At 43.5% G+C, this 24,172-nt stretch overlaps 2 protein-coding genes across 3 annotated transcripts in view; one reads left to right on the top strand and one right to left on the bottom strand.

The window, feature by feature from the left end:
• Positions 1–3,354: 3,354 nt before the first annotated feature.
• On the bottom strand, positions 3,355–9,212 carry mrps2 (mitochondrial ribosomal protein S2). Its single transcript, XM_073052245.1, has 4 exons — positions 8,960–9,212; positions 8,274–8,393; positions 4,727–4,853; positions 3,355–3,988 (listed from the first exon to the last, which is right to left on the bottom strand). The coding sequence occupies exons 1-4, from the start codon at positions 8,982–8,984 to the stop codon at positions 3,457–3,459; spliced, it is 804 nt and encodes a 267-aa protein (XP_072908346.1). The 5' UTR covers positions 8,985–9,212; the 3' UTR covers positions 3,355–3,456.
• A 3-nt stretch (positions 9,213–9,215) lies between these two features.
• LOC140731043 (uncharacterized) overlaps positions 9,216–24,172 on the top strand; it is a 35,701-nt gene continuing 20,744 nt past the window's right edge. The window contains exons 1-2 of one of the 2 annotated variants that reach the window (XM_073052243.1): positions 9,240–9,735; positions 12,194–14,104. In XM_073052243.1, the coding sequence (XP_072908344.1) occupies positions 9,573–9,735; positions 12,194–13,059 (1,029 nt within the window). In that variant the 5' untranslated portion in view covers positions 9,240–9,572 and the 3' untranslated portion in view covers positions 13,060–14,104. Of the gene's footprint in view, positions 9,736–12,193; positions 14,105–24,172 lie in introns of those variants that run through there. The other variant, XM_073052244.1, reaches the window with a different exon arrangement.

The following is a 24,172-nucleotide window of genomic DNA, read 5'->3' on the forward strand; positions in this document are numbered from 1 at the left end:
ACAATGCCTTTGCATCAGAAGCTGCTATTTTTAGTTTTCCATTATTATTAAAATTGGAATAGGCAAGTGGCATTTGAATAGTAATCATTTGAAAAATCAAGCAGGCAATTACACCACATGTAACACTGTTCTTTAGCAACATCAATATGTTTACCACAGATTATAAAAATAACTATGTGAATGACACTTGGATGAGCTTTTCTGGGGAAATCAACCTACCCCTCCCACCGGCAACCAAACTTTTAAATCTAACGTTAGTCAAAAATCAAGATATCTTGAGTATAAAGTGTCTATTGAGAATTTTGTAAACCCTATACTGACTGCGCATAACCAATTTTGTAAGGTACCTTATTTACCAGAGATCAAAGCACTCCCCATGCTTCAAGTCAGATTTATCAGTATTACAGCGGAATAAAAGGAATTACAGAGGTATGAGAGAAGAGTTGGCCAAAGTTGATTTGAAGGAGGCACCAGCAGGGACCACCAATGGCTGGCGTTTTTGGGGGGAATTCAGAAGATGCAGGATAGATATATCCTAAAGAAGAAACATTTAAAGCGAGGATGAGGTAACTGGCTGACGAGGGAAGTCAAAGACAGCTTAAAAGCAAAGAAATGACATATAGCAAAATTTAGTGGGAAGTTAGAGAATTGGGAAGCTTTTAAAAACCAGCAGAAGGCAAATACAAAAAACATAAGTTAGTCAAAAATATCAAAGTTTATTTTCAGATAGATAAAGAGTAAAAGAGAGGTAAGAGTGGATAACAAAACTCTGGAAAATTATGCTGGAGAGCAAAGAATGAGGGACAAAGAAATGGCAAAGGAACTTAACAGCCTTCAGTGTGGAAGACACTAGCAGTACATAAGAAATTAGACTGCGTCCTGCGGCAGAAGTGAGTGTAGTTGCTGTTACTAAGATGATGCTTGGGAAAGCTGGAAGATCCTAAGGTAGAAAAGTCACCTGGTGCAGATGAACTACACCCCAGGGTTCTGAAATAGGTGGCTGAAGATATTGTGGAGGCATTAGTAATGATCTTTCAAGATTCTGGAATAGCTCCAGAGGACTGGAAAATTGCAGATTTCAATCCAGTCTTTAAAATGGAAGGAGGCAGAAGAACAGGAATTATAGGCCAGTTAAATCACACACAAGATGCTGGTGGAACACAGCAGGCCAGGCAGCATCTACAGGGAGAAGCGCTGTCGACGTTTCCGGCTGAGACCCTTTGTCTCGGCCCGAAACGTCGACAGCGCTTCTCCCTATAGATGCTGCCTGGCCTGCTGTGTTCCACCAGCATTTTTGTGTGTGTTGTTTGAATTTCCAGCATCTGCAGATTTCCTCGTGTTTGCTCTTATAGGCCAGTTAGCTTGATTTCAGTGGTTGGGAAGATGCTGGATTCCATTATTAAGGATGAGATTTCGGGGTGCTTGGAGGCACATGATAAAGTAGGGCAAAAACAGCATGGCTTCCTTCAGGGGAAATCTTGCCTGACAAATCTGTTGGACATCTTGGAGAAAAGTAACAGACAGGATAGACAAAAGAGAATCAGGATGTAATGTCCTTGGATTTTCAGTAGGCCTCTGACAAGGTGCCACACATGAAGCTGCTAACAAGTTAAAAGCCCATGATTTTAAAGGAAAGATACTAGAATGGATAGAAGCCTGGCTGACTGACAGGAAACAAAGCGCCAGCAAAAAGGGGACCTGTTCTAGTTGGTGCCAGTGACTAGTGGTGTTACACAGGGGTCTGTATTGGGACCGTTTCTTTTCATATTATAATTCAATGATTTGGATGAAAGAACTTATGGCTTTGTGGCCTAGTTTGGAGATGATACAAAGGTAGGTAGAGAGAAAGGTAGTGTTGAGGAAGCAGGGTGTCTGTAGGACTTGAGCAGATTGAAAGAACAGGCAGAGTATGTTCATGCACTTTAGTAGAAGGAATAAAGGCATAAACTATTTTCTAAACGAGGAGAAAATTCAAAATCAGATTTTCAGAAGGACTTGGGAGTCCTTGTGCAGCATCCCCTAAAGGTTAACTTGTAGATTGAGTTGGTGGTAAGGAAGGCAAATGCAATGTTAGCATTCATTTTGAAAGGACTAGAAAATAAGAGCAAGGCTGAGATGCTGAAGCTTTATAATGTATTGGTCAGATCACACTTGGAATATTGTGAGCACTTTTGGGTCTCTTATCCAAGAGAGAATGTGCTGGCATTGGAGAGGGTCTAGAGGAGGTTCACAGGAATGATTCTGAGAATGAAAGGATTAACATATGAGGAGCGTTTGATGGCACTAGGTATGTACTTGCTGGGTTTTAGAAGAATGGGAGGGAGGGGGAGAAAACAGTCTCACTAAAACTTAACAAATATTGAAAAGCCTAGACAATGGATGCGGATAGGATGCTTCCTATAATGGGTGAGTTAAGGACCAAAGAGCACATTCTCAGAATTGAGTGATGTTGATTTAGAAGAGATGCAAATTAACTCCTTTAGCCAAAGGGTGGTAAATCTGTGGAATTTATTGTCATATTCAGCTGTAGAGGCCAAGTCATTGAGTATATTTAAAGTAGAGGTTGATAGGTTCTTGGTTAGTCAAGGCATCAAAGGTTACGGGGAGAAAGCAGGAAAATGGGTTGAGGGGGATAATAAATCATCCATGATGAAATGGTGGAGCAGACTAGATGGGCCAAATGATCTAATTCAGTTCCAATTTCTTATGGTCTAAATACTGAAAAGTAGCACCGAGGCAAAACTGATTGACCATGAATTGGGGAGGATACACAGGAGTCAAATAACCCAACCTTGCTCCTTATCTCTGATGTCAGAATGTCTAGATGCAATTAGTATTGTGTTGAATGCTGAAAGTTAGGTCAAAGTCCTCAGCTGAGTTTTAATGAGTACTGATCTACCAATGGTATGACTGTTTATCTGTCCATACGATTTGGCCTCCTGGCTATTTTCAACATTCTACTTTGTTCCAAGATCCTTCTGCACCTACCATCACACTTGAGGACCTTTAGAATTATACTGAACTCATGTAGGGTCACAGCAATAGCCAGCAGAAATCATTAAGCAAGCACCCTAGAATTAGCTGCTGATTTCTTTCAATAGAACTAAAGAAATTAGTTTGGGAGGTTCTCCCTGCTGGTGAATGCACGTTCTTTCTGGAGCCAGTAGCGCCCAGCTTATCATTTTGAACTCCCCAGATGTAGAGACTTTTTTTTCATATCTATCTCAAATAACTATTTCAAACCTTTCCCATTGCCTTCCACTCTTCCATTAACCTTTTCCCTTCTGCCTTTGTCCCAAAGTGAGAAGGAACCCTCAAGAAGATTGTGCACTAACCACAGACTAATTTAACATATTGTGTTAAATTTTTTTTTATTACAATGGACACTTCCTCCTGTTTTTACAGATTCCTTTGGCTAATGGCAGCTGTTTCAGAATATTAATCACTTCACTTTGTTCATTCTTTCTGGAGTCCATGGAGAAGCTCCATTTGACGTCTTTTGTCCTTTGCCCGGAGAATGGTCATTTTAAAAAGTTTACAATAAAATTTAACAGCCGAAGGAGAGTCATCATTCCCTGGGATGGGATAAGCAATGAGACTTGGATTACAGTTACTGTCCACTATTCCTACTGTTGGAATGTTCATTTTGGCAGCATCTCGCACAGCAACATGCTGTTCAAATACATTGTTTAAGGTGTTAATAAAGATGATGAGATCAGGCAGGCGAACACCAAGGCCATACTGGACGTGCGCATTGGTCAGGAGCCCACCTTGCCAATATCTGGTGTGCGCGTACTCTCCACTCTCCTGTGCTGTTTTCTCTATCAGATGAGAAAACTGACGGGCTCGACTTACGAACAGGATGATCCCTTTCCGATATGCACAATGGGCAGTGAAGTTCAGAGCCTGCTGAAGGTGAAGAACGGTCTGATCCAAGTCTATAATGTCCTGTTCCAATCGGCACCCGAATAGATATGGTTCCATCAGCCTAAAGAGAGGCAAAGCGCTTCCATGATTCCTGTTCTTTTCAGACAAACCTCACCGAGCAGCCACCCTCCAAGGCACAGCTGGTAAGTAATGCCAGCTCTATCATCCAGAAACCAAACACACCCACTTAAAAAGCTTAGACATAACAACCTCACCCTCTGAGGGTATATCACATCGATGCCCTACAGGACAAAATCACTTACTTTAGCAATTAAGGACAGACTATCTGCATCCATGCCCACTCCCGCATCTCCACATTAGCTATCGACTTCAGAGTGCCAATTAGAAAATCTGAACATCCACAATACATTAGCAGCTGTCTGTAAAAGTGCAGTATCCCATGGGTTCCCTAATAAGTTCTGGGGGCGAAGTCACGTATAGTTGAAATTTCCACCCTCTCTGGACAAGCTCCAACATCACTCCACACTGAGAGCTATGGTTCAAAAGCTGGAATCCCAAACCCAAAACTTTCCATATTCATGCCTCGCCTTGAAATCTTTGCTTAAAATTAATAGATTTAATAACACATTTCAGTTCAATCCATACACCATCTCTGAAGTGGCCCTACCTAGATAAATTATAAATTCTCTCAACTAGTTAGTTTTCTATGTTAAAATTTCACCTCAACCAGAATGGAAGATAAAAGGGATTTTTTCCCCTTCCTACCACCAATCACCACTTATGGTTTACCAGCCTCTGTGGTTTATCCAGTCCAAGTCCCTGAACAGCAAACACCTACCTGTTCCGACATCCTCTTTTGTGACCATAGTGCACCCTGGCGTCGAAGAGGTCTTTGACAGTGAAGAGCTCACTGACATGGAAGAAATCAGGATGTTTCAGGGGGTCGTTCAAAACTTTGTCATCCTCTGGAATAGTTGAACAGCAGAGGGTTAACGGTTGCAATTCTGCACACCCACAGTTCAGATGTCTCGCTGAGTTGACACCACAAGTCCTCTGTACAAATCCTGACCTCTATCCTTCAACACCTGCTGTCCCTTCTACAAGGTGGTGAATGGTTAGGGGGATAGGCAGGAACGTGAAGTTGAAGTTATTATCAACCGTGACCTTATTGAAAAGTCCAGTCATCTCAAAGATCTCAGTGCTAACCTGCCTGTATTTCAAACAACTGCTTTCACTTCCAGATAGATCACTCATATCAGATAAAATCCCTGATCTCTATAATCTATCTACTTTAACTAGAACTGGACTGATGAGCAAAGACACAACTGAAGTTTCCCATCTGATTAAACTACCTTATCTCAACCTACCTCATCAACAACTTAGAACACAGAATAATGCTGCACAGTAAAGGCCCACAATAATATGCCAACCTTCTAACCCACTCCAAGATCAATTAACACTTCCTTCCCACATAGCCCTTAATTTTTCTTTCATCCATGTGCCTACCTAAGAGTGTCTTAAACCTCCCTGATGAATCCACCTCTCCAACACCCCCACCAATGCACTCGATATAATTACCACTGTGCGTTAAAAAAAACACTACCCCTGAAACAAAAACAATTACCTCCCCAGCCGTCAGGCTGATCAACATGTCCACCCATTGAACCTACCTCACCACCACCACCAATTTTAATATTTCCTGTCAGAGTCGCCTTCTGTACAGACACTCCTGTATCTAGCACCACTTTGTGTACTAAAATCAGTCAAAGTATATAAGCTAATTTCATGTATTTATATTTATGTTTTTATTGTGCTCTTTATGCTCATTGCATGTTTTCAAATGCTGCAGTAACAATCATTTTGTTCTCCTTTACACTCGTGTTCTGACGAACAACAATAAACAATCTTGAATCTTGATTCCTCCCCCCAGACATTCCACCAATCACCTTAACATTATGTCCTCTCATATTAGCTACTGCCAACTTGGGAAAAAGGCTGCTGGTTGTCCACTAATCTATCTATGCCTCTTATCATCTTATACACTGCTATCAATGCATCTCTTATCCTCTTTTGCTCCAAAGAGAAAAATTCTAGCTTGCTCAACCGTTCAACTTAGATTAACACAGTAATAATACAGTAACAACATTGAGCAAGAGCATTATCCAATAAATTTCATGGTGAGCCACATAAGGAGATATAAAAGCCAATGATCAAAAAACTGGTCGAGGCAACAGATTTTAAGAACTTTAAAGGATGATCTTTAGGGAAGAAATTTCTGAACTTAGCACCATGACAGCTGAAGGCATGGCTAACAGTGGTGGAGTACCTGAAATCAGCACAGCTCAATGGGACTGAATTGGGCACAACAGTCTGGCAAGGCCTGGCAGGTCATTTTCATTGACAAGGATGCTTGTTTTATAAATAATCCAGTACTTCACAGTTACCACTACTGATGCTTTTCGTTCCTTTAAGGAACCTAGACTTGTTTAATTTGATTAATTTAAAATCCTGAGCTGCATTGGCAGAAATTCAATTGAAGGCCAAAATCTGAGTCCAGTAACTTCACACTTTGCCACCAGGTTAGAGACAATAGAGTCAGTAAATGGAGCCGAGCAATGGATTCAAAGACTGGGTATTGCTTAACCAGAAACCAACATAGGGAACATTGGCTTTGAATTAAAAAAATATTTAATGCAAGTTAGGAGGTAGAGATTCACAAAGTCTACAGAGGGATGTCTGAAGGTGGCCAGGAGTGAATTTGAAATAACAAATTTGAAGATGAAGTCATGGATGAAGATTTTAACAGCAGGTAGGTGAAGGGAGTACCAGAATAGACAATGTTATTGAGTGGAAATTGGCAGTTTTAGTGAAGAACCGAATGGGCAAATGAATTCTGGGGATTAAGGTTACAAACGCTTGGCTTCACTCTGAGCTCAATGCAGGAAGAGGGATAGATTCACTGATTTGGGAATACAGCTTGTGAGGGAGACAACAATATTGATTCCTTCAGTCTTCACAATATGAATTTCTACAATGAATTTCCACCTATTCACTAATGTACATCAAAAAAGCAGAAAGATAATTTAGTGAGAGTAGAAAGGATCAAGAGAGATCGCAGTGAACTATAGATGACTAATTAGCATATATGTGGAAAGTGACACTGCATTTTCAGATTGATTTTACCAAAGACAATTAGAAATATAAATTGGATGAGGGCAGTGGGAATGTGACGCCCCTTTTCACTCTAGTCCAGGGGTTCCCAATCTTGCTTAATGGGGACCACAGCAAAAAAAATGTATGGGAACCCTGCTCTAATCTATCCCCACTTACTTATTAAATGCCTCACCATCTAATCAAAATCCAGAAATGAACACATTAAGCTACAAGCAGGACACACCCTTCCTCCCACCATCTCCCCTTATCCGTTGCACAAACAGCTTGTAATTTTCAGTGACTTAAGCAGCTCCCTTTCTCACTGCCTGTATGCCCAACTGGACGGTAATTATCAAGTCTGCTCTCCTCTGAACTGGTGGCAGAAAGGCCATCATTTGTGCACGCCAGCCTTTAACCACATTTCCTTTCCTCTTCTCAACTCCGCTTCTCTCCTAGCAGGAAAGAATAAAAACTCTCCCAAGCCACACATGACTGCACTTTCAAATTCAAAACTAACAAGTCGACCCCATTAAAATTTCTGCAGAGACCTACCTGCTCAGCCACACCATTAATGCCTCCCTCCCCAGAAAATAGCAACATTATCCCCCTCTATCACAAATGCTTTTATTGGTCCCTCAGTCATCTCCACTACCATACGCCCATATGAGAGAGATTTGAATATACCTGACAGAAACTTGGTCTGGCCACATTTCTGTCAGATATATGTATAATCGATAACAGATACGTGTACAATTTATGTTAAGTCACTTGTGTTGGTGCAAAAAGCTATTCTTCATGGCATTAATATCCTGTGCCAATAGCAACAATACACTTGAACTTGCCACTCAAGAGGGACCAGAACAAACTTTATCAGGTTTATCTGATCTCCAGTCAAGCAACTACAAGATCATACAGGATATCAAAAATAACTGCCAACTTTCTTCATCATCCATAAAAACCCTTTCACTCTGCCCTTCATCAAATATAAGGTGCTTACACAATAAGTGACAAAGATGGTAACTACCTGTTAGTAGCTTCTCCATTCTCCTAGTTTGCCAAACTGAATGACTTCTAAAGTTTCCCCTTGATCAAGAAGGACTTGCAATGTTTTGACATTCCAGTCTGCTCTCCCCCTTCAACGTCACCTTGTCCAAAAGACCCGCTTCCCAATTTCTTCAAGATTGCATAGTGAAGCAAATTCCAATGCCCAACTTCGTAAGCTCATCACTGACCTGTTTGTGGAGACACCTGTATAGCTGGGAGAGGCCCTGCGACGTGCCCATACGTTTGGCCTTTCAGGTGTTGGTTGGAAGAAAATACAGATTGGGTTATGAAGCCCAATCGCGGCAGTACTAAGAGAGACAATATATCGGATTACAAGGTGAAACAAAGACCATCGGCCAAAATCAGGAGAGGGCGAGGCAAAACGCAAAATTTAATGTTAACGCGGTAGCTCTGAAATTGAAAAGGAAAAGCTGAAATACACATCAAGTCAGTTCATGTTTCGGGGTCGATGATTTCTCATGGGCATCGCAGTGACTCCAAATGGAAATGGAAATGGCCAAAGGCTGAAGGTGCTGGAATCTGGAACATCAAGCGATCTGCTGGAGGAACTGGATCTGATGCAGTGTCTCGTCTCGACTTACCTCCCTCCCCCACCCAAAGTCCCACTGCTACAGATGCTGGTTCCACCAGCAGATTGTTTGGGGATAGCCAGTGACGGAGCGGAGAAGCGGGAGCTTCGGAGTTCCGAATGCAGATGTGGCCGGGTGATAGGTAGAGAGACGAAGCTGGCAGGGGGATATCCCAGGAGTAGGTGCGGCCCTCCTGGAGCTTCGCTGAAAGAACCTTTGCCCAACCAGCACATGAAGCCCCTTTACAACAGACCCCCGGCTGAGCTCAGTCGGCTCCCACTCACCGCCCTGTAGCAACCGCATTGCCATGAAGAACCTTATTTCAACAAACTTTATGAACAACAGCGGAAAAGCAATCCCTCGAACTTCCGTCTGACGTCATTGTCGATCCACCTCCCCGGTCCTCACCATCATGGCGCCATTATTCACGCCCTCACATTACACCTTCAGACCCTCATCATCATGGCGCTGCAGTCACCGCCTGCGCGTGCGCGGTTGGCCGTCCTCCGCAAGTCTGGGCGGCGGGGGGAACTGAAAAGGTTCCCGAGCATTAAATGGTGACTGCTCCTCTTGGGCAAGGTAGCCGAGTTGTCGCCGGGGCCCTAGTACTTTCCGTTGCTGTTTCAATGTCCCCACACTTTTAGTGATTGTATGGCTGCCGCCTTTCCGGACGCAGCCGGTCGGGACCATGGGCGCTGGGCTCCCGCTGCCCCCAACCTCATCACCAGTCCCTCAGCCTGGCTCTGCGCCTAGACGGGCATATTGGTGGCTGCTCCATCCGACTGGCATCGGGCTGGATGGAGTCAGCGAGATGAAGCCGAGTCCGATCTCCTGGGATGCAGCCCGCCTCTTGATCCCTCCCTCCCAGAAACCGGACTGACCGGTTTGGCTCCAGCTATGGAAGAGAAGGGAGGAGAGTCCCGGAGCTTGGTCAGGGGCCGAGATTGCAAGTCCCGGACCACGGAGCCTGGGGGCAGCGGCGAGCGAATGGCGGGGCCCGGAACCCTGTCCAATCCACCTGGCCACAGCCCAGTGACGCCAGCTCCGTCCCGTAACCTCGGTGAGTAGAGAGAAGTCAGGGAGAGTTGGCCGGAGTAAGGGTCAGTGCTCGGATTGGAGAGGAGTGAAGCAGATGGATACAGAATTTGACAAAAATCTAGTAATCAGATTGAACGGAATGGAAGGGGTTATCCCAGCCTCTTCACTCTCGAAACTATAGGGCGCCACAGTCGTATTTTTGTTTTCACCTTTCGCAAAGTCGAATGTAACAATTCCAAAATGTTGAGACACAAGGTATTGCGAATGCTGGAAATCTGAAACAAAAGTAAACTGCTGGAAGAATTCTGCAGGTCAAGCAACTTGTGTGAAGGCATATGAATTTATGTATAATATATGTTCTGCGTGTTGTCTGAATCTGCATACCTATAATGCTACGGCAAGGAAGGTTTTTTTTAATTGTACTTGTACCTCGATTGTGCCAGAGCAATCGGCTCCACTTCTCTGCATTGAGTTGCTCACAGCCGGCACTTCTGAACAGTGTCTTAGATCCCCCACCTCCATCATAATCCCAGAAAATAGTGAAATAGCTTGTTTTCTCCCTCCACAAATGTTGCTTGCTCTGAGAATTCCCAGAGTTTCTTCGTTGGTTCGGATATCCGGAACTTATCGAAGTTTGTAAACCTCTGTTGCAGTCACCAATTTCTCTACCCGCCATTGCAGAATTACACATTCAAAAGAAAAAAACTTTAAATTCCTACTGTCATTTAGTCTACACATTCACAGTGTGGTTAGTTCCACACCATAGTAATGTTTGCACCTTTTGTCTTCAGAGCAACATTCCTGAGCTTGGTTGTTTGAAGGGATTCCCCACCAGATGGAGCCCCTCAGTGTCCAGTGACTGAGGAACTTGTGTTGCTCTGCTTTTCTGATAGTTGACCCAGATCCAGCAGTTCGCCAATGGCTGGTCGACCAGATCCACCGGTCTGTGTAAAACTGTGGAGGTGGCACCTTTGGAGCAGCCAGGTTAAGCCCAGCCTGAAGGTTGTATGGTCACAGAGAACGGACTGGTGTCAGAGCTGCTGACTGAGTTTGCTGCCCAACCAAACCTCTGCATTAGAGTCAATTTTTTTTTCTCCAAACATTCTAATCAACTCCATACTCACCTACATATTTGGGGGCAATTTACAGTGGTTGATTAACCTACCAGCCTTCATGTATTTGGGATGTGGGAGGAAGCTGCAGCACCTGAAACACCACCATCAGCACCTGAGGTAAGGATCGAAGCCAGGTTGCTGGAGCTGCCAGGCAGTGGGTCTGTCAGCTGTATTAATGCATTACCATTTCGGAGTACAGCTGGGGGACTGTGATCTTTAAGCATGTGTTGGTGTTCCTGATGTAAGCTTCCTACTGTCCCATCAAAGATATTGTAGGGGTATCTATCAGTTAATAAGTTTCTAATGAAGCTTGCCATGTAAACTGCCAAGCACTTGTTGGAGAAAGGATCCTGTTTATCCATCCATATTTTTGTTTGCTCTGTTTGTCAGCGTGTCTGTCCTGCATATTGTTGGATTATTTTTTCCAATCCTTGGGTTTCTTCTGGGGGTCAAGAATTGTGAGGAGTTTTAACTCTTAATGAACATTTATTTTAAAGTTTAAACAAAGATGCCTTTGAAGTGAAGGGCTGAGAGGCAAAAGCAGAGATTCAAGGAAAAGCAACAATGAAGATAGCAACTCTAGAAAAGTCCGTCACCTTTATAATCTGATAACAGAAATTCCTTAGATAAGAATAAACCAATCAACAGTTGTACAATTATGTTATGAGGGTACTGTGCTAACACTTAACCAGTGAAAAATAAGAAAGGTGATAAACCGTTATGGTACTGCTATTCCGCTTTCTGCCAGGAAGTGGGAAAGAACCACCACATACTGTGAAAACTACATGAGTTTGTTTTAAAAAAACTACAAATTGTGATTAAACTATGACTTCAGTCTTACATTAATTCATCTAATATCTTATCAAAAGTACTGTATTTTAAAAAGTGGATTCCAACAATATCATTAATCAAACATGATACTGTTCATCTATAATTTCTGCTCCATGTATCAGTGATTAATATGTCACCGCATTTATGTATATTACAGGATCTGCCCCCATCTCTGTTACTAAACTCTTCTGTGAATCTGAGTTGCATATGTTACAGTATTTGCCCACAGTATTTCGAACTAAACTCTTCCCTGTGGATCTATCACTTCATTTGAATTTCAGTATTTATTTTATGTGCTTTGAGATGTTTTTAGGAGAAAAAGTACTAAATAAATATGAACAACACACACAAAATGCTGGTGGAACACAGCAGGCCAGGCAGCATCTATAGGAGAAGCACTGTTGACATTTCAGGCCAAGACCCTTCGTCGTGTTCCACCATCATTTTGTGTGTGTTGTTTGAATTTCCAGCATCTGCAGATTTCCTCGTGTTTGTTAAATAAATATGACATGCTTTTTTAAATGTTTGTCACAGGTGAGATTGCAGTCAGGGATATGTCCAATGAACAGATGGCAAATACTGACACAGCTCAATGGTACAGTTTTCCTGGAGCTGATCACTATTCCTGTGGGTACGAAGTGGAACCAAGAGAGCAGACGACTGCTTCAATCTCTCCAGAATCAGACTTTTTTGTTTCGTTAAAACTTGCTGCAGTTTTAACTTTCATTTTTGTTGTCGTCACAATCTTGTTAGTTTGCTCCAAACACAATGACCCTCTCCTCCTCCACCTTGACTCACCAAAGTTCAGTCATCAACACTCTCTGAATCAAAAGCTTCGTAAACTAAGGGTCTTGTTCCCAAGGCAGTCAGATGGTTTCTGGGCAACACTGGAAAATATTTTCAATCAGCTTCCCACTGACCCTGCTGAAATCCTCCAAGCTCAGTTAATTGGAATTGGTTATGGTGTATCATGGAATACAATGCTTTGCCTCTTCAAGACTATTGCCAGTTTATTGTTAGTCTGTGATGGGGATTTGGGTACAGATGGAAGGAGTAAAGTGCAAGATTACAGTCAAGTTCTTTGGTTGCAAACTGGTTCCTCTCCCAGATCAGGTTCTAATATTATAATTGCAGAAATAGTGAAAAATCTCTCCTGTACTGTTACCCTCAGCCTGCAGCCAGCCACTGAACTAACAGCTGTGCCAATGTCCCTCGTCTCTGTGTGGTTCATTAATGCGGAACCTAAGCAAGAGATTTCCCCTTCTAATTTCACGCTGAGAATGATGGCCAATATTTTACATCACCTCAACCAAACAGTACCCACTAATACAGATGTCCACAACACCCCTGTTGTAACAGTGAATCCTGAGGACCACTTGGAAAATGGCTTTCTGTGCTGAGTCCACTCATCTGGCTGTCTGATTTCACTTTTGTTTTATTCGGTAATTAAACACGGGAAAGGAAATTGCAGTGATAGCAGTGGCAAAAGTCAAAATTGTGAACAGATATCAGTCGACAAGCAAATGCGTGAAGGCTAGCACTTTGAACAGGAAGGATCTCTAAGTGGATAGCATCTGGTGGAGCAGCACTTGTACTCATGTCGGATTGTACCCTTGCCATTTCTCGCAGTTTGACAAATCTATCCTTCTTATTGACCTTGAAAATCTCTGAATTTGCAGATATCTATGCTGCCTGGAGTTCATATTAAGATTTGTGTTGTATTATTTGACAAATTTGCATTGAATCTCAGTGAATACAGGAAGGGTAGTTAAAACACGTTCAAAGATAAGGAACTAAATGACACACTGTTAACTTTATGATATCCAATGGTGCCATATTGCACAACCCTCCTTCACACCACCCTATCCTTGTTCACTTCTTACAGCTGTATTCAACATCTGTTGAGGTGAAAATTTCCCATCAACCTTGCGTCAGGAAATAAGAAGATGTCAATCCTAAGAAAAAATATATATTTTCTGTAAACAGTGATTTTTATATAAATCTTATATTTTGATATGTATAGATGTATTTTTGAGATTCATACCAGTATTGAATTGTAGTAAACATTTGTAGAAAAGTTTTTGTTCTGGCATCAACAAAACACTATCAGCCTTTCACAACTGCTCAACTAATTGACTTCTGCTGTCAGATCACCTGGTCACAACCTGTTGTTCATGGTCTCAGCCTCTGTGAGCAGACAGGAGAATCTCATCTCCATTATTAAAGCTGCTTGAAAAATAACAATTTCCTTTCTGCTTCTGGTTGTTTTGCATCTAACTATTATGTCCAAAAGTTTTCCAAAGCACAAGGTGTATTTCCAAGAATGATCATGGTCTGAAATGGGGTGTTGAACTTATCAAATGTATTAAGCAAATGAATACCACAACTCCATCTTGAGTTCAATACCTCACCCTCTAGGACAGAAATAAAAATCTACATGGGCTATATTCTCTGACTTTCAGTATCTGTCTCAGAACCTTGTTCCTCTTGTCCTTCCCCAAGCTTTCCATACATCCCCCTTTTCTTGATGATTTTATTTGATGGCTGATGAGTCTCCAGCATAGAAACATAGAAAACCTACAGCACAATACAGGCCCTTCAGCCCACAAAGATGTGCCATACATGTCCTTAACTTAGAAATTACCTAGGGTTACCCATAGCCCTGTATTTTTCAGAGCTCCATGTACCTGTCCGGGAGTCTCTTAAAAGACTCTATTGTATCCGCCTCCACTACCATCATCGGCAGCCCATTCCACACACTCACCACTCTGCACAAAAAACTTGCCGCTGACATCTCCTCTGTACCTACTTCCAAGCACCTTAAAACTGTGTTCTCTCATGCTAGCCATTTTAGCCCTGGAGAAAAAGCCTCTGACTCTCCACACCATCAATGCCTCTCATCATCTTATACACCTCTATCAGGTCATCTCTCATCCTCTGTCGCGCCAAGGAAAAAAGGCCGAGTTCGTTCAACCTATTCTCATAAGGCATGCTCCCCAATCCAGGCAACATCCTTGTAAATCTCCTCTGGACCCTTTCTATGGTTTCCACATCCTTCCTATAGTGAGGCGACCAGAACTGAGCACAATACTCCAAGTGGGGTCTGACCAGGGTCCTACATAGCTGCAACATTACCTCTCGGCTCCTAAGCTCAATCCCACGATTGATTAGACCAATGCACCATATGCTTTCTTAACCACAGAGTCAACCTGCGCAGCAGCTTTGAGTGTCCTATGGACTCAGACCCCAAGATCCCTCTGATCCTCCACACTGCCAAGAGTTTTACCATTAATACTATATTCTGTCATCATATTTGACCTACCAAAATGAACCACCTCACACTTACCTGGGTTGAACTCCATCTGCCACTTCTCAGCCCAGTTTTGCATCGTATCAATGTCCCGCTGTAACATCTGACAGCCCTCCACACTATCCACAACAGCTCCAACCTTTGTGTCATCAGCAAATTTACTAACCCATCCCTCCATTTCCTCATCCAGGTCATTTCTAAAAATCACGAAGAGTAGGGGTCCCAGAACAGATCCCTGAGGCACACCACTGGTGACTGACCTCCATTCTCAATAAGCCTTGCATGGGGTACCTTATCAAATGCCTTGCTGAAATCCATATATAAATACATCTACTGCTTTACCATCATCAATGTGTTTAGTCACATCCTCAAAAAATTCAATCAGGCTCATGAGGCACGACCAGCCCTTGACAAAGCCATGCTGACTATTTCTAATCATATTATAACTCTCCAAATGTTCATAAATCCTGCCTCTCAGGATCTTCTCCACGAACTTGCCAACCACTGAAGTAAGACTCACTGGTCTATAATTTCCTGGGCTATCTCTACTCCCTTTCTTGAACAATGGAACAGCATTCACAACCCTCCAATCCTCTGGAACCTCTCCCATCCCCATTGATGATGCAAAGACCATCACCAGAGGCTCAGCAATCTCATCCCTCGCCTCCCACAGTAGCCTGGGGTACATCTTGTCCAGTCCCAGTGACTTATCCAACTTGATGATTTCCAAAAGCTCCAGCAAATCCTCTTTCTTAATACCTACATGCTCAAGCTTTTCAGTCTGCTGTAAGTCATCCCTACAATTGCCAATATCTTTTTCTGTAGTAAATACTGAAGCTAAGTACTTCTGCTATCTTCTCTGATTCCATACACACTTTTCCATTGTCACACTTGATTGGTCCTATTCGCTCACGTTTTATCCTCTTGCTCTTCACATACTTGTAGAATGCCTTGGGGTTTTCTTTAATCCTGTCTGCCAAGGCCTTCCCATGGCCCCTTCTGGCTCTCCTAATTTCTTTCTTAAGCTCCTTCTTGCTAGCCATATGATCTTCTAGACCTCTATCATTACCTGTTTTTTAACCTTTTGTAAGCTCTTCTTCTTGGCTAGATTTACAACAGGTTTTGTACACCACAGTTCCTTATCATCCTTTCCCTGTCTCACTGGAATGTACCTATGCAGAACTCCACACAAATATCCCCTGAATATTAGCCACATTTCTTCCATACATTTCCCTGAGAACATCTGTTCCCAATTTATGCTTCCAAATTCTTACCTGATAGCCTCATATTTCCCCTTCCTCCAATTAAACGTTTTCCTAATTTGTCTGCCCCTATCCCTCTCCAATGCTATGGTAAAGGAGATAGAATTGTGATCACTATCTCCAAAATGTTTTTCCACTGAGAGGTCTGACACCTGACTAGGTTCATTTCCCAATACCAGATCAAGTACAGCCTCTCCTCTTGTAAGCTTATCTACATATTGTGTCAAGAAACCTTCTTGAACACACCTAACAAACTCCACCCCATCTAAACCCCTTGCTCTAGGGACTGCCAATCGAAACCAGGGAAATTAAAATCTCTCACCACAACAACCCTGTAATTATTATTCCTTTCCAGAATCTGTCTCCCTATCTGTTCCTTGATGTCCCTGTTACTATTGGGTGGTCTATAAAAAAAGTAGAGTTATTGACCCCTTCCCATTCCTGACTCCACCCAAAGAGACTCTGTAGACAATCCCTCCATGTCTTTCTAGTTTTCTGCAGCCATGACACTATCTCTGATCAACAGTGCCACACCCATAGCTCTTTTGCCTCCCTCCCTGGCCTTTCTGAAACATCTAAAGCCTGGCACCCGAAGTAACCATTCCTGCCCCTAAGCCATCCAAGTCTCTGTTATGGCCACAACATCATAGCTCCAGGTACTGAACCACTCTCTAAGCTCATCCGCTTTTTCATAATACTCCTTGCATTAAAATAGACACATCTCAAACCATCAGTCTGAGCGTGTCCCTTCTCTATCACCTGCCTAGTTTCCCTCTCGCACTGTCTTCAAGCTTTTTCTATTTGTGAGCCAACCGCCTCTTCCTCCATCTCTTCAGTTTGCTTCCAACCGCCCAGCAATCCGAGTTTAAACTCTCCCCAGTACCCTCAGCAAACCTCCCCGCCAGGATATTGGTCCCCCTGGGGTTCAAGTGCAACCTGTCCTTTTTGTATAGGTCACTCCTGCCCCAAAAGAGGTCCCAATGATCCAGAAATCTGAATCCCAGACCCCTGCACCAATCCCTCATAGTATTCCTATATACCTTGGTTGTCCTGCTTCTCAGCTTCCTTCCTAACTCCCTGTAGTCTGCTTTCAGGACCTCTTCCCTTTTCCTGCCTATGTTGTTGGTACCAATAGGTACCACAACCTCTGGCTGTTCTCCTTCCCACTTCAAGATATCACGGGCACGATCAGAAACATCCTGGACCCTGGCACCTGGGAGGCAAACTACCATCCGTGCTTCTTTCCTGTGTCCACATAATCACCTGTCTGACCCCCTAACTATAGAGTCCCCTATCGCTGCTGCCATTCTCTTCCTTGTCCTACCCTTCTGAGCCACAGGGCCGGACTCTGTGCTAGAGGTGCAGCCACTGTTGCTTCCCCCAGTTAAGCTGTTCCCCCCCCCCAACAGTACTCAAGCATGAGTACTTATTGTCAAGGGGTACAGCCACAGGGGTGCTCTCTAGCATCTGACTCCTGCCCTTCCCTCTCCTGACTGTTACCCACTTATCCGTCTCCCCAGGCCCTGGTATAACTACCTGCATATAGCTCCTCTCTATCACCTCCTCACTTTCCCTGACTGGATGAAGGTCATCAAACTACATCTCCAGTTCCCTAACACAATCCCTAAGGAGCTGCAGCTCGACACACCGGGTGCAGATGTGGCCGTCCGGAAGGCTGGGAGTCTCCCGGACTTCCCACATCTGACACCAAGCACAGAACATCGGCCTCACACACATTCTTCCTGTCCGTATTCCACACAGGCAACCTAGCTCACCTCGACCCATTATTGCCAAAGCCTCATTGAGCCACAGCCTTTCTACTCTGACGCCTGCTCTATAAGGTGTCTCCTTTTAAACTCTTCTCGCTGTTCTCACTAGCTGATGTCCACGCACTTGCGCAGTCATGCCCTGATCAAACCACTGAAGAAATAACTGTCTCCCTTTAAACTCTTCTCGCTATTCTCACTGGCTGATGTGCACGCGCTTGCGCAGTCGTGCCCTGATCAAACTGCTGAAGAAATAACACACTTTTTTCCAACCCTTCAAGCTGCTTTCCCTCTCTTTCAATTTCTTTCAATTCTTGCTTCATTCCACTCATCCTCCTACTCTTCAGCCTCAGCACAATGGGCAGCTTCAGTGCTGTGTTTGACCATGAATTGTAGGCCACACATTCCATCCATTGCCAATTTATATAGCCATATCATCTCATCTCTCCCACACACCTACAGTAGAGTAACTCATATCCATACCTTTGCTACTTTAGCTTCCATCACAATCTGTGCCTTGCACAAACTCCACCCAGTAGTGCTACAAGCCTTATTTAATCCCAACCTCCTCTCATACAGCGATAAACACAATAAATTAATTTTTGAATCTCCAATCATCTACGATTTAGATTGGTTGCATCACAATCTTGTATGGAGCCTCCAATGTACAGGATCACAAGAGACTGTAGACAATTGTAAATTCAGTCAGCTTCATCACAAGTCCCCACCATCAACAACACCTCAAGGTGGCATCCATTATTAAAGATCCTCACCATCCAAGACATTCTTTATTCTTATTACTACCATGGGAGAGGAGGTACAGGAGCATGAAGACCCACGCTCAATGTTTTAAGAACAGATTCTTAACCTCCACCATCAGATTTCTGAATAGTCCATGAACTCATTAACATTACCTCATCATTTGATTTTTAAGCACAATTTATTTATATTTGTGATAATTGTATATCTTTGCACTGTACTGCTACTTCAAATCAACAAATTTCACATATAAGTCTGTGATAATAAATATGACAATAGACAATAGGTACAGGAGTAGGCCATTCGGCCCTTTGAGCCAGCACCACCATTCAATGTGATCATGGCTGATCATCCACAATCAGTACCCCCGTTCCTGCCTTCTCCCCATATCCCTTGACTCCACTATCTTTAAGAGCTCTATCTAACTCTTTCTTGAAAGCATCCAGAGAATTGGCCTCCACTGCCTTCTGAGGCAAAGCATTTCATAGATCCACAACTCTCTGGGTGAAAAAGTTTTTCCTCAACTCTGTTCTAAATGGCCTACCCCTTATTCTTAAACTGCGACCTCTGGTTCTGGACTCCCCCAACATCTGAAACATTTTTCCTGCCTCTAGCTTGTCCAATCCCTTAATAATCTTTTATGTTTCAATCAGCTCCCCTCTCATCCTTCTAAATTCCAGTGTATACAAGCCCAGTCGCTCCAATCTTTCAACATATGACAGTCCCGCCATCCCGGGAATTAACCTCGTGAACCTATGCTGCACTCCCTCAATAGCAAGAATGTCCTTCCTCAAATTTGGAGACCAAAACTGAACACAATACTCCAGGTGTGGTCTCACCAGGGCCCTGTACAACTGCAGAAGGACCTCTTTGCTCCTATACTCAACTCCCCTTGTTATGAAGGCCAACATGCCATTAGCTTTCTTCACTGCCTGCTGTACCTGCATGCTTACTTTCAGTGACTGATGAACAAGAACACCTAGATCTCGTTGTACTTCCCCTTTTTCTAACTTGACACCATTCAGATAGTAATCTGCCTTCCTGTTCTTGCCACCAAAGTGGATAACCTCACAATTATCCACATTAAACTGCATCTGCCATGCATCTGCCCACTCACCCAACCTGTCCAAGTCACCCTGCATTCTCCTAACAACCTCCTCATATTTCACACTACTACCAGCTTTGTGTCATCTGCAAATTTGCTAATGTTACTTTTAATCCCTTCATCTAAATCATTAATGTACATTGTAAATAGCTGCGGTCCCAGCACCGAGCCTTGCGGTACCCCACTAGTCACTGCCTGCCATTCTGAAAAGGACCCGTTAATCCCTACTCTTTGTTTCCTGTCTGCCAACCAATTTGCTATCCATGGGAGTACCCTACCCCCAATACCATGTGCTTTAATTTTGCCCACTAATCTCCTATGTGGGACCTTATCAAAGGCTTTCTGAAAGTCCAGGTACACTACATCCACTGGCTTTCCCTTGTCCATTTTCATAGTTACATCCTCAAAAAATTTCAGATGATTAGTCAAGCATGATTTCCCCTTCGTAAATCCATGCTGACTGGGACCAATCCTGTTACTGCTACCCAAATGTGCCGTTATTACATCTTTTATAATTGACTCCAGCATATTCCCCACCACTGATGTCAGGCTAATTGGTCTATAATTCCCTGTTTTCTCTCTCCCTCCTTTCTTAAAAAGTGGGATAACATTAGCTATCTTCCAATCCTCAGAAACTGATCCTGAATCTATAGAACATTGGAAAATGATTACCAATGCATCCACAATTTCTAGAGCCACCTCCTTAAGTGCCCTGGGATGCAGACCATCAGGTCCTGGGGATTTATCGGCCTTCAGTCCCATCAGTCTACCCAACACCATTTTCTGCCTAATGTGAATTTCCTTCAGTTCCTCTGTTACCCTAGGTCCTCTGGCCACTATTACATCTGGGAGATTGTCTGTGTCCTCCCTAGTGAAGACAGATCCAAAGTACCTGTTCAACTCCTCTGCCATTTCCTTGTTCCCCATAATAAATTCACCCGTTTCTGCCTTCAAGGGCCCAACTTGGTCTTAACTAATTTTTTCCTCTTCACATACCTAAAGAAGCTTTTACTATCCTCCTTTATATTCTTGGCTAGCTTACCTTGGTACCTCATCTTTTCTCCCCGTATTGCCTTTTTAGTAATCTTCTGTTGCTCTTTAAAAGTTTCTCAGTCCTCTGGCTTTCCGCTCATCTTTGTTATGTTATACTTCTCTTTTATTTTTATACTGTTCTTGACTTCCCTTGTCAGCCACAGTCGCCCCCTACTCCCCTTAGAATCTTTCTTCCTCTTTGGAATGAACTGATCCTGCACCTTCTGAATTATTCCCAGAAATACCTGCCATTGTTGTTCCACTGTCATCCCTGGGAGGGTATCCTTCCAGTCAACTTTGGTTAGTTCCTCCCTCATGGCTCCATAGTTCCCTTTGTTCAATTGTAATACTGACACATCCGATTTTCCCTTCTCCCTCTCAAAATTGTAGATTAAAACTTATCATATTATGGTCACTACATCCTAATGGCTCCTTTACCTTGAGTTCCCTTATCAAATCCAGTTCATTACACAATACTAGATCCAGAATTGCCTTCTCCCTGGTAGGCTCCAGTACAAGCTGCTCTAAGAATCCATCTCGGAGGCACTCCACAAACTCCCTTTCTTGGGGTCCAGTACCAACCTGATTTTCCCAGTCTACCTGCATGTTGAAATCCCCCATTACAACCGTAGTATTACCTTTGTGACATGCTAATTTTAGCTCTTGATTCAACTTGCACCCTATATCCAGGCTACTATTTGGGGGCCTGTAGATAACTCCCATTAGGGTCTTTTTGCCCTTACAATTTCTCAGTTCTATCCATACTGTCTCTACATCTCCTGATTCTATGTCACCCCTCGCAAGGGTCTGAATTTCATTCCTCACCAGCAGAGCCACCCCACCCCCTCTGCCCACCTGTCTGTCCTTTCGATAGGATGTATGGCCTTGAATATTCATTTCCCAGCCCTGGTCCTCTTGCAGCCATGTCTCTGTTATTCCTACAACATAATACTTGCCAATTTCCAACTGAGCCTCAAGCTCATCCACTTTATTTCTCATACTTTGTGCATTCACATATAATACTTTTAATCCATTACTCCGCTCACTTTTCACATCGGTCCCTATTGCACTTGGTCATACTCTCTGATCCCTTCCTGAGCTTTCTGCCCTGTCAATTCTGTTGTCTTTCTTAACTTTTCTTATTCTCTCTTTCCCTTTAACTCCATCCTTATATTTCCAGTTCGTCTCCTCCCCCCCCACTTATTAGTTTAAACACACCCGTGTAGCAGTGGCAAACCTACCTGCCAGAATGCTGGTCCCCCGCCTGTTAAGGTGCAACCCGTCCCTTTTGTACAATTCATCCTTACCCCAAAACAGATCCCAGTGGTCTAAGAATCTGAAACCCTGCTTGTCGCACCAGCTCCTCTGCCACACATTGAGATCTCATATCTCCCTGTTTCTGCCCTCACCAGCACGAGGAACTGGAAGCAAACCGGAAATAACCACCCTGGAGGTCCTGTTTTTCAGCCTTCTTCTGAGTTCTCTGAAGTCACGCTGCGGAATTTCTTTCCTCTTCTTCCCAATGTCACTTGTGCTGACATGCACTACCACCTCCAGTTGTTCACCTTCACCCTTGAGGATGTTCTGCAATCAGTCCGTGACGTCCTGGATCCTGGCTGCAGGGAGGCAACACACCATCCTTAAATCCCGCCTGTTGCTGCAGAAACCCCTTTCTGTACCTCTCACTATGGAGTCCCCTATTACCACGGCTCTGCCTGTCGTCTGTCTCTTCAGCTTTGTTTCAGTGCCAATTTTGGACTCGCAGACCTGTCCCCCTTAAAGACTGGCAGTGTCTTCTGTCCTGACAGCTTCCAAGAGGGTGAGCCTGTTTTCAAGTGGCACATTCCCCAGGGTCTTCTGTACTTCAAGCATCCATCCCTTCCTAGTCGTCGCCCCCGTTCTCTCCTCTGGTATCTTCGGTGTAATGATCTCACTGTAGGTCCTGTCCAGAAAACACTCGTTTTCCCAGATGAACCTGAGGTCATCCAGTTGCCTCTCCAGTACCCCAACACAGTCCTTCAGGAGCTGAACCTGGACACACTTATCACAGTTGTAGCAGCTGGAGGCACTATCAGTTTCCCTGATTTCCCACATCAGGCAAGCATCACACTGAATCAGTTTACCTGTCATCTCTTCACCACCTCTCACCCTCTCCAACTGTGGTGTAGTCTCCTCCCTCAGCCTCCTCGCCAAAGGCTCTCGAGCCAAAGACTCGCACTTTCCTTACAAGGCACTTCCCTCAACAAGGCCACTCCCCGAGTCAAAGCCGCAAAGCTCCACTCTTTTACTGGCCGCCTTCCACTGATACAGATCAGTATCAGTATGATTCTAATACAGATCTTTATTTCCATACCACATCTTGTTCTCCAATCAACCCCCTTCTATCACCTGATTCCCTGTAATCTATTCTCCCTCACATGCCATTTCACCCTCCAATTCTACCAGCCATCAGTGCAAGGGGTAATTTTAGAGTAACCAATGAATCGACCAGTGCACGTTTTTTTTGTGAATGCGAGAGGAAGCTACAGAACTCAGAGAACATCCTTCACATACTAATTGCTATCCCTGGAATCAATCTGATAAAGCTTTGTAGTGTTCCCTCCATCACAAGTGAATCCTTCCTTGCATAGACTATATCTGTATACAGGTAGTTTCCAGGTTATGCAAGGGTTCCATCCCTGAGAACATCACCATCATCTAAAGATTATCTTTTTATTTATCACCTGTACATCAAAACACACATAGTAGAGGAATTAAGGGTTATGGGGAAAAGGCAGATAGATGGAGAGGAGTCCATGGCCAGATCAGCCATGATCTTATTGAACGGCAGAGCAGGATCAATGGGCCAGATAGCCTACTCTTGCTCCTATTTCTTACCTTTTTATGTACATACAATGAAATGCACCATTTTGAGTTGATGACCTACACAGTCAAGGATTATGCTGGAGACAGCCTGCAGGTGTAGTCATGCTTCCATCACCAACTTTGCATGCCCATGACTCACTAACATGACTCATGCCCATACACTTGTGGAATGTGAGAGAGAGAAAATGCATGGAGAGAATATACAAATTCTTCATAGACAGCATCAGGAATTGAGCCCAGATTGGTGATTGCTGGTGCAGTAAAGTGATGCGCTGTTACGCTACCGAGCAGCCCAATAGTCTATGAACCAACCTTTTCTAAATTGGAAATGAATAATTTCAGCAAGGATCATTTAACGTGAACATTTATTTATCATCTCCCTCTGGCCATTTACAATGGTACAGAATCAGAATG

The sequence above is a fragment of the Hemitrygon akajei genome, chromosome 7 (assembly GCF_048418815.1).
Source record: "Hemitrygon akajei chromosome 7, sHemAka1.3, whole genome shotgun sequence".
NCBI classification, from domain to species: domain Eukaryota; kingdom Metazoa; phylum Chordata; class Chondrichthyes; order Myliobatiformes; family Dasyatidae; genus Hemitrygon; species Hemitrygon akajei.